The sequence below is a fragment of the Enoplosus armatus genome, chromosome 19 (genome assembly GCF_043641665.1).
Source record: "Enoplosus armatus isolate fEnoArm2 chromosome 19, fEnoArm2.hap1, whole genome shotgun sequence".
In the NCBI taxonomy this organism is placed as follows: Eukaryota; Metazoa; Chordata; class Actinopteri; order Centrarchiformes; family Enoplosidae; genus Enoplosus; species Enoplosus armatus.
Window position 1 is genome coordinate 5134798 of NC_092198.1, and position 16308 is coordinate 5151105.

Below are 16308 nucleotides of genomic sequence, written 5' to 3' on the forward strand. Positions count from 1 at the left end.
CTCCTAGAATTATTTTAGGACAATAGCTGTCACATGGGGGCAGTATGAGTACCAGACTGTGAATTGCACAGATTCTGCAAAGCAGCATTCACGCCTCATTTACAGTATAAACCTGTGGTGCTCCATTCTAAGTGAAAGCTCTAATGGATCTTATACAGCCCACTGTAAATATGGCATCATAAGCACCTTATATGAGCACTATAAGTCCATTATGCATTATTCATGACGGTTAGGTCACAGGCAACTGCTTTAACAGCATTAATATTCATCATATTCTATTGTGCAATACAAACGTTTCAAAATACATCTGACTACTTCACACCTCCACTGTGGCAGATCCGGTCTAACTTCTTCTTCAAAAGCACTTTGACTGCTGTTGATGGAGAGCAGAGCACTTGTCTTTCGCTTTGCCCTGCTCTGATTTTTTTTCCCAGCATGACCCTTGGTTCAAAATATGCATTAGACAGTTACCTTCCATGGGATTTTACCTGACACTAGATGTGTTCTTTTTCCTATTAGCTCTGACCATTATCTTCAAGGTCAGCATTTATTTGAGCCGTTTCTTTGATTAAAGTTCACAACAGCGAGTTAACGAATAAAACAGTATAGTTTAAAAGCAAAATGGGCAACATTGCTTTTCTGGAGTGTGCAGAGAATAATATGAGCAGTATAGCTGCAACAACTCTGCAGAGGCAAAGCAGGTGTGGGCTGAAACGAAGCAGAAACAGCACAGCAAAGAGATATTAATGGCTGACTTAAATGGGCTGTGTTTTTCAGTCGAAATGTCTAATTGATGCGCATGCTAAGTTAGCCACCTGCAGCCATTTCCCCTGCAGAATTAAGAATTAAGAATCCTCTTCCTCCCAAACAGCTCAGCCCCCTGCACACCTGAAACATTAAACACTAAAAATATGTAAATAGGTCTATATGTTTGTCAAGTCTTGTCACTTAATCTTAGCTATGTTGTGAAATTAAAATGTAGGTGGGTCTGCTTTTGGAGATGATTCTACATATATGATAGTTTACACCTAACAGATTATTAATATCCAGGGCCGGATAACCCTCTAAAATGATCTGGTCTGCTTGTCTGCCTTGCACAATTGATAATCCAGCCTTGTTAATATTCATAATTCTTTCAGTGATGATTAATACATATTTGTGGGATGTTCAATTAATATTACTGTGAGTGTTTCTTACAGTGAGTGTTTTCACCAAAGCTGTTCATTTGGATATTCTACTAATTCAACTCCTGGGGTTGATTACTGCACCACCAACTTAATTAGTAACCTGTTCCACTTAATTTACAGAATAAATGGCCTAAAATACCTTGTTTTAAAACAGGGCAACAACTAACTTTATTTCCAAACTACAATGACATTTTAGTGAAATGTTTGAACAGACTTGCAATTGTAGCGCAGTTGCACATGTAATCTGTTACTTGTGCCTGCAGAGGTGGTACAAGTGGCCTTTGAGGCAGCCACCATTCACACAGCGCACCTCAGCAGCAGCAGCAGCAGCAGCTGTGGTCACATTAAAAACTGCATCGGCTTTTGTGACAACTGTAGATCAGTGAGCAGTCAGCTCCCTCGTCGCTCTTGTCTCAGGGACTTGTAGTCTTTAGCGTAAAGAACGCCGCCGCGTGGTAAAGGCCATTGTGGGAGTAAAACTACAGTTCCCTCTGAGCTACTCGGAGGTGTTAGTTGTCAATATGGCTGTTGTCAGACAGACAAAGCAGAGAGGCAAATAATTCGCCTCTGATTAGAAATCCTTGGAAAGGGGTCGGACAGGGCACTGTAATTAAATTGCTGTGTTGTTCGGCTGCAGTAACGCAGAAGACACAGCGGGTCTTTGCTCGAGTTATAAAGTTAAATGGTTAAGTGGACGATTTGAACCGAGGTAAGTGCTGTACTTGGCTATCTACAACACCGAAAGTGATGTTATTAATATCAAACGTTCGCTAGCCCGCGACAGCGGCTAACGTCAGCTAGTATCAGCGTTGGCATGGCTAGCATGTTATGCTAATCATTCCACAACCCTAATGCTACCAAAATAGCATATGTTAAGTTGCTGGTCGTCCTCTGTGATGCCCGTGGACTGTTGTCAGTGTAAATCCAGAGGCAGCGGTGCTGGAAACGGTTGAAATCATTCAGGGTTGGAGCGTAGCAATCTGGCTAATTTAACGTCACGTCGGGCATTGTCCGTCTGCCACTGAAACATTTGCTAACGTTAGCTTTTGGGCAAAGGGCGTGAAAGCTGGCATCACCGGTGGCTTGCCTGCAGCGTTGAAACGAGCGACAGATTTGTGCTCTCACTGCAGGCCCCCATAGTCAGCAAAACAAAAACACATGGAGGAAAAAGAGATACCACGAACCATGGCACATTTTGGGACCGGGACAATTTAGAAAACTGCAGCGCCAAAGAAGCGAGTTCGGCTTACAGTGATAATATCTGATGCGTGCAGCCTGTATTTAGGTAAGACAGCTTCTGTCTTTTGCTTGCATGTTTTATCGGCTGTTGTTATCTCTGTGAATTTTATTATCCTTCTGTGAGCTTTAAAGAGTTCTTGAGCTTGTGTGGACTGTTATCAAGTGGTGATCAAATCCGTTAGGGTTGTGGTCAAAATGAAGTTTGCTCAACCATCTATGACAGACGGCACTACTTCAGTCGCTCTTGCCTTAAGTTAATGAAGTATATCAGTCATAAACTTTCTTTCCTGTCTTCCTCTGGGTTACACACCTGTCCAGTCTGTGTTATGCGACCTACAGCACACCAGTTTATAGTATTAATTTATTAGTTTATATTAGCTTCTTTGCTCCCCTGCAGGGGAAACAGCTCCTCAGTTGTTTTCAATCAGTTAAACCAACTTGAGCCTAAGTGAAAGTGAACTCTGTAAATACCTGACCAGGATGGATAATGATTTCTAATGCTCAGGGCTTTTTTCTTTTTTTATGCAACACACAGTTCATCTCTGTAAAAGTCTCTCAGATTATTGAAGTAGTAGTTGGTGCATCCGCTTGTATGTTTAAAAACAGCAGTATTCTAGTTAAAATGTCTGACACTTGTTTTAAATCTGTGTAGCTTGTCTCCCTGGGATGTGACAGGCTTTGCAGTGTAACTGTGCTTGATAATGATTTACAGCCTTAGCAGCCTTCCTTTTATGAATTCTGGATGATATAACTCAAGAGACTAGTTAATGTTCACCAGTACTGCTAAGCTACCCTGTGGTGCAGAAGTAATGTATTTCAGTGCCCACCCAAAGTGACTTTCCCGTGTATGTGTCTGACATGTTCTTCTCCTTTTTAAAGCCTGCTGTTACAGACCTCTTAAAGGCTTATATTAACCATGGTCATATTAGTTTCCATTCTGATAACTTCAAAACACCGCATACACTCTCATGTCATTTAGTTTTTTTTTTTTTTTCTGTCCTCTGCACAGCTTAGACTAACACAGATGTAGAAAAATGCCAGTGACCCCTTTTAAACCATTTATCATATCGGCATAGGTCGGGCTGGCACAGAAGATGGAAAATCTGCCGCAGTCTGATTCCAGTTGCATTGATTTTGAGCACAGCAAATTGCTTATGAAAAACATACAGCGTGGGTGGTGTGCGGGGCCGGGGATATATTGTAGCTCTTAAAGAATGGCAGTCAGAATGTTAAGATAGCATCAGCTGTCAAGGTGACTCTGGCACTCTGCGTGTGTTGCCTGCTGGTTCCCAAAAATAGCAGATTTTTATGCCCTGCCCCTCCCTCCTCCTTTTTCTTTCACACTTCTATCTCTCGCTCTTGTCTTCCTTTTCTTATTTGCTGCCTCTTTAGTCTCTTCTTGCAGTTTTTTCTCCTTTTCCCACCCTTCTCTTTCTACTTTACCCCGCTAATTCTCCTCCTCTACCTTCCTCTGCCTCACTCCTCCTTTCCCATCATTCTCTATTTTTCTCCCCATCTGCAACTGCGTTCCTTTTCACTCTTTCCTACTTAATCCTCTCATTTCCTCCTTGCCTCCACCATCCCTTCATCTGTCTCATTTCTGCCTGACTTTCCTCCTTGCTCTCTCTTTTCTCATCCAGTTTCCCTCCTAGAACTTGAACATCCACCTACCTTTCCTTAACTTCCCCCTGCATTTCCTGTTTCCTTTCCCCTCCTCTTCTTTCTCCTCTGTCTCACAACCTGTCTGTCTTGTCTCTCATCCAGCAGCAGGATGTCTGAGTTCAGTGAGGAGCCTCGCTTCACTATTGAGCAGATAGATCTGCTGCAGCGGCTGCGTCGCACCGGCATGACCAAGCAGGAGATCCTGCACGCGCTTGAAACACTGGACCGGCTGGACCGGGAGCACGGCGACAAGTTCGGCCGCCGCACCTCTTCCTCCTCCTCCTCCTCGTCCTCCTACGGAGTAGGCGGGGCCAACAACAACTCTGCCTCTAATACTACTACATCATTCAACAATAACAACACTGCCTCGGCAACCACCACCTCTTCCGTGTCATGCAACGGCAACACCGGTGGCATCACCAGCGGCGAGGGCAGCACCGCCGATCACTCTGTGACCGCCGCCTCCTCCACGACCTCCAAAATCTCCACCGCCACGCAGACGCAGTTTGGCAATGGAGGGGGAGTCTCGCCATCTCCTAGTAACAGCTACGACACCTCCCCACCTCCTGGGCCACCGCCGCCTTCTGCCATCTTGCCCTCACCGGTCTCACTGGTGGCTCTGTCACAGAACGGCCGGGACAGCCTAGCTGCCACACCCAACGGGAAGCTGTCTCCTCCAAGATACCCAGTGAACAGTGCAGCTGCAGCGCGAGCGTTTGGGTTTGAAGCTACAGAAGAGGACCTGGACATTGACGATAAGGTGGAGGAGCTGATGAGGTCAGTAGTAACGAGGGTGAAGTGAGCTCTAAAACTTTTGTCCATTCATCCAACTTTAGTTTGGTGCTTGTAAAACTGGACAGTATATTAACAGTAAGTAGGTTATGGTGGTACGAGACTGGATCACCTGAGATTGTGGATTATTTTAAGGACATAGCTAAAATGTGTTGTCTTTCTCTGGTTTAAAAGGCCTCATTAATTCATTCATTCATTCACTTCATTCAAGTGTGAACTTGCTGTAGTAGACTGTCCTTGCCTGGTGAAATGAACTGTAAATGAATGAAAGAAGAAAATTTCCAACATATCAACAGTACTAATGATCCTTTCACAAAACAAGAAAGCACTAAACATGCTTCTAAAAGTAACCTCGAGGCCATTATCTGTCTTTTCTGACTGATTGAATGGCTTGTGTTACAATGGCCACTGGTTGGAGTCGGGGGCTTGTCTTTTTACTGGCAGTAATGCCTGTAACGATGAGGCAAGAAAGCACTGTTTATGTCATGTCTGGGTTAATTAAATAGCACCAACTGGAAACTCTGCTGAAACTTCATTGTGTTGCGATGTTCAGAGCACATTCTTGATCGTGGAAACGGCAATTGAGAAAACAATTTCACCACAAAGTTAATTTAGTTCTAAAGCGTTTGATCGTATCACATGACCATCAGCCCACTTATCGTGAAATTGTTAATGTTTGAATTTCATTTGAAAGACTTCTCGTCCATTCTGGTGTAAAAGCTGAAGTTCAAACTTTATTCTTGACCACAAAGTCCATTTAGTCGCTGTGCTGGAGGTTTTTTAGTTTTTTAACTCTTAACACAGTTAGCCCATGGTTGGTGAAATTACTAAGGTAGTGTCAAGATTCTACAAATTATTTGCACCAAGATTTGACTATTTGAAAATGGTTTTGCCATCTCGGTCTATCTCCTTTTTAGCATAGAGTACACTGGACCATCCTTTACGAAAGGAAAGGAGATCATGCCTTCCCAGAGTTCCTTGCGGCAGCATTACGTAGCCTTGTGTAAGTGCAGTCAGATTCTCTTTTTTCCTGAGTCCTTATGAATCGTCCTTCACATCTTTCCTTGAGGTCAAAGAAAAGTCTTCAGGAAAAGACATAGGACGTAATTTTTGAGGAGGTGTAGCTACAGCGAGGCCCTCTAGATAACTACCGAGCCCTTTTACATGTGCAGTAGGCACCACAACACCTTGACACTAGGGGGACAACTTATTGTCTTAGCGATTAATCTGCTGATGATTTTCTCATTTGTTTGTAAAATGATATATAATGAGATGGATATCCAAAGATATCGCATGAGGAAAAGAAAAGCAGCAAATCCTCACAATGGAAAAGCGGGAACCAGTGAATGACTTTGATTGAATAATCGATGAATCAACTAATCATTTCAGCTCTACTTGACACAGAAGCAGAATGAACCATTAGTGAAGAGCACTTGTTGTTCATTTCTGGAGTTGTGCAGACGAGCAAGACGAATGACAACTAAAGACGCACAGTTTGATAAATAAATTAGGAACAGAAAAGTGTTGGCACAGACATTTTCTTATCAAGAGTGCTGGCTTGGCTTCCATTTTTTTAAGCACAGCAGGACCACATGACAGCTGTGATTAGTACATTTGTCTTGTACAGCATGTACCGCATAAAGATGTACATCCTGCGATGGAGTATCAAAATAACAGAGACGGGCATAAAGGCGTTCTTGTTGAGATCTTGTAGTTATGCCTACAGTCAACAAAGACTTCTATAAAGGGAAGTATTCTGTTGAAAAGCCTTCAGGGTTCAAGATGACAAGCCTTTAAAGTTGTGTACCTCTGGAAACATCACATGAAATCATCGAATCGAATAACATTATGTTTGAAATCACATGCTGAATAGTTACTTAGGCTCATTACTGTGACAGTTTCAGTGTTCACAATCTATCACAGTCTGGATGTGTTGGACACCTCTTCACTTCTTCGAAGCACTTTACACATAAGCCCTCTCCTTCCTGCTGCCCTGAAGGAACAGTCAGAATAAGAATAGACGTTTAGAGCTCAGGCTCTGTCCTCAGCATTGCACTAGCTGTCCCGTTGCTCATTCATACTGCCTCTGCATTAAATTACATGCCCTTTTTAGACAGCCCAAGAAGTTAAGAAGCGTTCAAAAGCGCTCGTTCTCTTCGCCTGTAGGACTCTGCAGCGCCTCGCTCGGCAGGGCTGCGGGGGCGTGACACGAGGTTTCAGCTTGTCAACAATCCCACGGTGCCCTTCTGATTTTTCTCTCTTTTAAGTGCACATTTCCGTCTCTGCAGGGGTCTGGCCTTTGAGTTGGCACCCCCCTCCCCCTCCCCTCCACTTCCCACTCTTCCTCAGTCTTGTACAGCAGCTTGTGCTACATTGATTCACTGGTGTCGATACAAGCAGCGTTTTTTGAGCTCTAATTTTAGCCGCGCCGCAAGAGGCTGGTGTGGAGGATATTGATGCTGGATGTCAAGAGTCGTGACGCATTTTCATTTCAGAAATATGCTAACAGAGCACTCAGGACTTTGATGCGTTCTCCATTTTGACTGTGTCTGGGATACTGACTGGTTCAAAGGATGCTGTGATTGTATGGTTTGAGCACCAGTGCTGTTAAAGTTGGGTGGGGGCAGGGAACCCACTGGAAATGCCTTCCAGTAAAAAAAACAAAAAAAACATGCACTGTTAGTATGTATTACTGCTCCAACCAGTTTACACATTTGACAGGTGTTCACAATCTGTACCAGGATGTGGAATTTAGCCAAGACACTCATAAGCTTGTAGGTGTGTGTGTGTGTATGTAAGTGTATGTGATTGTTTATGAAGAGGCGATGGGAATGGGCTCGAAGCCAGAAAGCAGGGTGGGTACACTGTGTGACTGCACATGTTCACTCACCACCTTCTATTCCTGCAAGTCTGTGCATGTTTTCTTTTTTTCCCCACTGAGGACCGAGACAGTGGTAACATGTCCGCCAAATACATTTAGAAAATTTAGATTACTTCATTGTACCTCCAGTTAATTTAATACATACAGTCCTATTTGTGTTCCTCTGAAATGCAACGTTTATTATTTGGGGGCCATTAAAATACGTTAATAATGCATCTCAGGTTAAAATGGAGCCGTGGTTTTGAAACTTATTCGACATGTGAATCAGTTATTGTACAATATACCAAACAAATGGTCTGAATCTGATGTAAAGGGGCACACTGGGTAAATGATGACACTGCAGCTTGCACCACAATTGAATATGTGTAAATCCATGTGTGTAAGAAAAGACGAAATTCTGGCCATGCCGTCATCGTCCATGCATTTAACCTTCACTGCATATCTTTTTGTTATCAGTCCATTTTGCTACACCTGACTGCGTTTATGAAAGATTCAGTAGTTCTTGGAGTACTGTTGAACTTCTTGCATGTTTTCTTATGTAAAATGCAGTGCTGCTCACACTGTATGAAGCACTACTGTTGTGTTCTTTCTTATGCTGTGTGTGTTTTTGCAGGAGGGACAGCAGCATGGTGAAAGAGGAGATCAAAGCGTTCCTGGGGAACCGGAGGATCTCTCAGGCAGTGGTGGCGCAAGTTACCGGTTAGTAGCAACACTTATAATAACTTAATCTTATACAGAAAAGTGTTAAAATCTCATCAGCTTAGTATGTGCAGATAGTCTAGTCTGACACTAGAATGCTGTTTTTAAATTAATCTGATTTTAAATTGGATTCAGTTTGGAAGCCAGTTGTGGTCCAGTACGCAACTTACACAACAGTGATACTTGAAATCTTCTCTGTACACAAACACTGAGAATGAACTTTTCAGTGAAGTAGGAGACATCTTTTCTCCTGTAGTTAAACTTATGAAGCAAACAATATTTGCATATTCATAGATTCTGGATTACCAGTAGAAACGAGTGCCCAGCAGTATTTCCGTGGCTACAGCTTGTGTGAGAGACAAGTGATCAGAGAAGAAATAAATTCAGAGCTAAGGAGAGGGGAAAACACTTGCCACCTCCAGTATTCCCTTTGGTCTATCTTGAATTCTTCCAAGGTTGTCTACAAATTGTACCGGGGCCTTGATGCAAAACACTCTGTTGTAATTCGATGTCTGGCCGTTTTCCAGGCATCAGCCAGAGCAGGATCTCCCATTGGCTGCTGCAGCACGGCTCGGACCTGAGCGAGCAGAAGAAGAGGGCCTTCTACCGCTGGTACACGCTGGAGAAAACCACACCAGGTACACCCGAGTCAACCCCTGCACTGCTCACTCGTGACTCTGTGTGTTATTGTCAAGTTTGTCTGTAGCTTATTGAAGGACTGTGGTTATCAATGGAAGCAAAACTTGGAAGGGCAGAGAAAGATCCCCATTTGATGATGGTGAGGGACGCAGCAGAAGAAGATTTAAACATGTAGGATAAACACGCTGTGAATGTCGGAACCTGGCACGTACCAGCAGTGGCTGCATTGTCATTGTAGTCAGCAAGTAGTTTAATTTAGTCGTTCTGAATACTTGTGCAAAGCTATGGTTGACCAAATGAAGAAAAGTTGACAAGTGTTAAACTTGGATGTAAAGATAACAAGAGTTGTCGCAGCATGGGGCAGCTACGAAGAAAGGAAGCACAGTAGGGAAACACTCTGCTGCCAGCAGTTTCCTGATAAACTGTTGATGTGATGTGGTGTGGCCTGTGTGGTGCAGTGAGATGGGATGTACATGATGCCTCAATTCCACCTAATATCTCGTACGTTAGCAGAAGCTTCTTGGAGTGTAAAATGAGTTGAAGGCTGGTGGAGATGATAGAAGATAAGCAGGGGCTGTTTGTAAAATGCCCTGTTAAAGTAGGCAATTGTTTTCTATTTTAACATTTGTTAATATTGTAACGTCATTAATGCATTTTGGATTCAACACCATAGACAGAAAACTCAAGCATAGAGGTGAGGTTGACTGCTTACTTTTAAAGACACAACGGCCTTGCAGTAACATTACCATTACAACAAATCTAAAATCGCCTGTTAGCTCGTCACTCACGGAGTCAGCATGACGTCGCAAATGAACTGAACAGTCAATTCTACAACGTAGTTAAGAGGCTACGTGGGTTGCTTTTGAAATAATTTCAACAATACAGGCGTTAGTTTAGCTTTAAGGCCTAATTATTGAATATGCATGAGCTGCCCGTCTCTGTCTCTTTTAGTGTTCCAGGATTTAATCAGGTTACTACTTGACACTTAAATGTTTTTGATGTCAGGTCGAGTCTTCAGGGAGTCAAATCGAGATTTGACTTGCGCATGCACACCTGAAGCCACATTTTAGCAGGGCTTAAGCACTTTGACCAGATTCTTAAATTCTGTGTTCTCTGCGTCAGAGTACGGTCGCATATCTACAGCGATAAACACTCCTGTAGCATCAGGTTGCTGCGAAGGTTGCTACAGCTTGCGGTGTAGTGCTCTACAGGACTGAAGTCTGCTGGTCTGTGTGCATTATGAATTGACAATTTGGCGTCTTGATTGAAGAAAAGTGGTATTCGGATTTTATCTACCTGGGCAGGCCGCCCAAGTAGAGCCTATGCATGGGAAACACTGGCAGAGACCAAAATGAACCATCTTGATCAAGTAGTTTTAATGTTAGTTTTGCTGCTGTGAAGAAAGACGCGCAGTCAGAAGATCAGTCTGTTGTCTTGGACAACCTTAAATCCACACGTCGCTGTAAATGGTTAACAGCAAAAACAGCACGACTCATGCTGGCTTCAGATGTGTATACGTGTGCGTGAGCTGTATCCACCTATAGCCAGGCAGCAGATATCCCACGCCTTGTCCTCTGCGGCATGTTCCTCAGTGGAGCCCTGCCAACATCGACAGCAGTGGAAACTGCTCTATGCTATTTATGGCCAGACTGAGCCTGGCCCAGCCCAGCCCAGTCCCGCGCACACACACTTCCATCACTGCTGCAGAGAAAACTGATGCCCCATTCATGCCGTTCTGATAACCTGGACTGTTGCAGGGCGCCCCAGTTAGACCTTGTCCATGTCAGATTAGGTTATGATACTGCGGGTGGGCTTCAGACCCCATAATATATCTAAGCCTTCAGCTGTAACGTGGCGTGTTTTATGAGTTTGAGTGCAAATTGAATGTTTTGTTTGCTTTTCTTTTCTGCTGTGGTCACGATTTGAGATGAGGCAGCACAGTCTTTGTCAGCACTATTCAGTGGAGTTTATAATCAGAATGTATTGTGAGATGTGCATTTCCATGAGGGGGTGGGCTCTCTGGCTGTTGTGTGCTGCGCTCTGTTCATCTGTCAAAATAGCCACAACACACATTATTACTCACACTTCTTTCGACAAACACACCAGCAGACTGTGTGTTTCCATGACAGTTGTTAACTAACCACTGACTCTGCTGCTTCCTGCCCCAGGTGCCACTCTAAACATGCGGCCAGCGCCGCTGCCTATGGAGGAGATGGAGTGGAGGCAAACCCCGCCCCCCATCACCACCGCACCCGGAACCTTCCGGCTGCGTCGAGGAAGTCGCTTCACTTGGAGAAAAGAGTGCCTGGCTGTGATGGAGAGGTGAGCTGGGTGGGGAGGGGGAAGAAGAAGAAAAAGAAGAAGTAGAGTAAAGCTGATAAATGGGAGATTGTTTCATAACTCGTCTTTTATTTCCACATGGAGTTGAGGAACGAACCTGCGACTCCATCATATAGTCTCCTTATTGGCTTGATTGTACCGCATACATAACGATTAGCAGTAACTCTGGTTTGTTGACATTGTCCTTGTGTGGTGAAATTAATTTAATCAGTGTGACTCTTCTGCTATTTATAGCTACTTCAACGACAACCAGTACCCAGATGAGGCCAAACGGGAGGAGATAGCAAACGCCTGCAATGCTGTAATTCAGAAACCAGGTAAACCACATAGACCAGGAATATGTGAAGGAATACTCAGAATATTGTAATGTTAAAGTTTTGTTATGTGTAAGGCATAATAGCTTCATTTGCTGGTGACAAGTATTCCTGTATAATATGCAATATAGTATTCTAAATGTTACCTTGGAAACCGGCCATGCCTCTTTGACATCCATATATATTTGATGTGTTATACATACATAGGTTTTACAGAGCTGAAACAAGTACTTGATTAATTGGTAAGTCGATCAGCAGAAAATGTATCTGCAACAATTTTATAATAATTTAGCAAAAACGGCAAAACATTCGCCTGTTCCAGCTTCTCAAATTTGAATATTTGCTGCTGTTCTTTTGCAAACAGGGCGTTTTGGACTTGATCTGAATGTTACAGACCAAACATCTGTGTTGCATCTGTTGTGCGATCTGCTCCTTCTGCAGTGGAATCAAGTTATTTCCTTTCAACAGATATTTAACCAGCGTCACTTCTGAAACAATCATGTTTATACAACCACAAATAAGAGTGGAATTCACAGCTTCAGGGAGCAGATGTATTATAAAAAAAAACGGGGCCCAAAATGAAAAACAAAGATTAAAACAGACTGGAAAAGAATTCAAGTCATTATCATTGGGACAGTGGAAGAGATGCACTGAGTGATCAGATTGTCATGTGATTTGTTTCAGGGAAGAAACTGTCTGATCTGGAGAGGGTTACCTCCCTGAAAGTTTACAACTGGTTCGCCAACCGTCGCAAAGAGATCAAGAGACGGGCTAACATTGGTAATGTGGCTTTGGGGAGGGACCACAAATGTCCATTTAGACCAGTCCACTGCACTTTTAATTACATCCCTTTGTGTTAACATGACTAGTTCATATTTAATAACAGCAATTATACCATTTTTCTTAAGCATTGAATGACTCATCATTAATTCATTCCTTCACTTAATTTGGTTGATGATTGTTAATCAGTCAACTGATGTCTGTAATGACCTCTGGTAAAGTACCCCCATCGCTGCTGTGAAATTAAAAGATTCCTCTTGCCGCTTGCATTAACCTACTCTAGGTGCCCATTAGATTTGTAAAATAGAACTTCCATTGCTTGCTAGCCAAATAACTCAGTAGAGAAGACAACAGAAGCTACTGAGTTATGTGCTAATGTGTGGTCATTTGCAACCCTCTACAGCAACCTTTTTTTTTTTTTTGTCTGATATACCCCCAGAACCCTGTCAGATGACCACCACTCGTCATTTTTCAAATGGGTTCATTTGGACATTTCTACCATTTATCCACTGCTTCTTGCATTTTCACCGTTAACTGAACTATCTGAACTGTTTCTCTATTCCTGACTTAACTATTTAAACTTTTAGCTAACTGTTTACACTTCTATGCTCACTTGCTAACTAGTAACACTCTGAATTGCAGCACGTTGTGGTCAGGTGTTACACCCGACTCATTATGTCAATATACACTTAGTGGCCACTTTATTAGGAACACTTGTACAGTCTAGTGCAATCCAATACTACTGTTCTGCCATTAAGTCGTTATGATGCCTCAGTTTTTTTTTGACACTGTATGTTTTAGCATTGAGGTCATAGTTGGTGGTGGTGGTGGTATACTGGACTGTGTTACATTCAGAGGTGTTCCTGACATTCTGCCCTCCTCATGTATGTAATTGGGAAGGAGAACATTGGGAACACCTCTCAATGTAATGTAGTCTAGTACAACAGGACAACTTAAGACCTCATTAATAAATATATAAATTAATTTATACATTTTTGACAATTTCACCAAAACCTGAACGCTCTAAATGTTTGTGATTGTACAGTTGTACCTAATAAAGTGGCCACTGAGTGTATAGTTTTTAAATCAAATCTTGTAGTGAGGGATATTGTCAGTGATCCATCATAAATCTAATAATCCTTCCTCTTCCTCCAAGAAGCCACAATCCTGGAGAGTCATGGGATAGACGTCCAGAGTCCAGGGGGACACTCCAACAGCGACGACATAGATGGAAACGACTTCTCAGAGCAGGTAGAGAGTGATTAAGGATCCCAAAAGACACATAAAACCAGATTTATGTTCCAGACGGTACTGTAGACGACTGGTCTGATTTAAGAGAGAGATGTCACTTCTCCTTCTGTTATAGCTTCATGTCTTCATTTTGTATTGTACTGTGTCTGATTTGTATTTATTCATTTATATTTGTCCTGTTTTTGTGGATCAGCCTCTTGCCAAACATTCACATCTGTCCCTTGGCAAAAGACACATTCTTTTCTTGGACAGCACTCTGTATTCCAGTCATTAGTCAAATGTGATCATGCATTTTACATGTCTTTCATTCCAACTAAACAATACATCAGTTGACTTTACTAATTACTTTCCCTCTCTTTTGTTTAAGTTGTGTTAATAATTGAAATGAGCTTGTGGTGGTTGTTCGGCGTTGAACCCTGTGGCCTCACTCTTCACAAATTCACATGATAAAACATTTGAACTGCTTCCTTCAGATGAACTCTGAATGTATCCGTCCCAAAACATAGAAAGCATTTTTCTGAAGAATTGTTGCTCAAAACTGTTGCTCAAGGCACATTTTCAAAAGCTCGCTCTCTTCTTTTCCATGTAAACAATGGAAAGTCTCTGTATCTCTGAAATTCTCTGTATTGTTGAAGAAACTAACAGACGAAGATCGTGTTTCAGTTTAAGCCTTCTAGCTTCACTCTTGATTGCACAACATGCAGACCCTCCTGTCAAGTCAAGCCTGCTGAAAGTGAAACATGCCAGTTAAAGTTAACCATTCCAACTAATGAGTAATGAACACAGTGTGCATTTAATGGGGGTATACTAGCTAAATGGCTAATTTTATTCCCTCCAGGCCTGTGACCTGCCCTATTTTGACAAGAGACCTCTCAGCCGACCTTTTGGCCTTTACCGACTGGAGCCCACCTCGCCAACACAGGTACATCCACACCCAGAAACATGGCAATATGTTTACCACAACACAGCATATACATTTTTAGGGAAATAGGATCTGGTTGTCTTTTTTTTGCTATCTTGCCAATCTATTCTGATCAGCATTTCATCAATTATGTTGCTGCATATCATCATATCTGTGGTTGCAGGGAGCACTGCTCTCTAATACAATCCGAAAAGAGGCCAAGGGAAACTCACTGTCAAATTGGACAGAGGTTAAAAGAGGTCCCTTCACCACAATTATACTCTGATTGCATGTCTTTAAATAGCTGTCAGTATACAGTAATCAGACAGCATATCACTTAAAAGTTGATTTGATGCTTGATGTCATTGCTCGCCCATTTTCTGGCTCCTGTGACCTCAGCGTGAAAACTGCTATATGTTTAACATCCAAAATAGTCAGCAGTTCCTGGCCATGAGGAATAATTTGACTGTTGGCTGTTGAGAGTTACAAACTTTAGCTCTATTGTAAAGTCACTGACAGCACAGATGCAGTTTACAATGATAACGGTGGCAAATGCATCACTCAGTGCAGAGCAAGTTAGTATAATAAGCAGTACGTTTTTACTGATAACATTAGAGGAGAAAAGGCTTTTAGGATGAGGACTTGCCGTTGAGTTTGGTAAACGTAAGTTTAACAAGTTTCTCCTGAACTGCACACGTTCTGAATGCTTGCTGTTTCATCTCTTGACTTTGGTCCTTGGTGTTTCAGGATGACAGCGCAGCGCACAGCGAGCACCAGGACCCCATCTCTCTGGCTGTGGAGATGGCTGCCGTCAACCACACCATCCTGGCCCTGTCCAGAACCGGAGGGGTCCCCAACGACATCAAGACGGAGTCCCTGGAGGACGAATGAACTGCACATGAACTGGGATGGAGGACGCGGACGAAAGAAATGAGTCGAGAGGGGAAAGGGAAGGAGGAGGAGAAAAGGTGGGAAACGGGGGAGGGGGGGGGGACCAAAATGATGCTACTTAGTAAACCCTCTGAATCTGTCCCTCAGCCAGCCCCCTGCCAGCTTTTCCTTCTCTCTCGGCTTCCCTCCTCCCACAAAATCCATGTAAACAGTAATTACCCCTCCCCCACCACCCCACCCTACACAATATATTGACACAGCTGGTGGAAATGACTCGCTATACATCCTCTGATCTCTGAAAATGTTCCACGGAAAAGAAGAAAAGGGGGCAATCCAGGCCTTTTAACCCCCAAAACGGTGGTCCTCATCTGGAATTGTGTCTCCCAGGAAGCCCCCCCCCCATCCCCAAATACACTCTCTCCTCACAGGATACCTCTCGTCTTTCCTCCTCTTCCTTATTCCCCCTCTCCTTCCCTCTCCAGCCTGATTGTCTGAGCCGATTCCTCAGTCTATCTCACCTCAGCGTCAACCTCAGAAAAATAACATGTACTGTATATATAATATATATATATGGTTCTTATGGTTCTCAGTCACACTCGCCTCATGGTGTGCTATCTAGCTACCTACCTACATACCCCTCAAAATCACCCTCTTCATTGTGCAATTCATGGGAAGAGAAGCCTCCAGCCACTGTCTGGGGAAAGATGGATGGCACCGAGGCGGTCAGAAAGG

At 43.1% G+C, this 16308-nt stretch overlaps 1 protein-coding gene across 1 annotated transcript; it reads left to right on the forward strand.

Annotated features, from left to right (window-relative positions):
- The first annotated feature begins 1802 nt into the window (after nucleotides 1-1802).
- Nucleotides 1803-15576, forward strand: LOC139302164 (homeobox-containing protein 1-like). Its single transcript, XM_070925774.1, has 11 exons — nucleotides 1803-1896; nucleotides 4191-4389; nucleotides 4519-4865; nucleotides 8375-8460; nucleotides 8988-9098; nucleotides 11268-11421; nucleotides 11674-11756; nucleotides 12438-12533; nucleotides 13690-13784; nucleotides 14623-14706; nucleotides 15433-15576. Exons 2-11 carry the CDS (start codon nucleotides 4198-4200, stop codon nucleotides 15574-15576), a joined length of 1392 nt encoding a protein of 463 aa, XP_070781875.1. The 5' UTR covers nucleotides 1803-1896; nucleotides 4191-4197.
- Nucleotides 15577-16308: the final 732 nt, after the last annotated feature.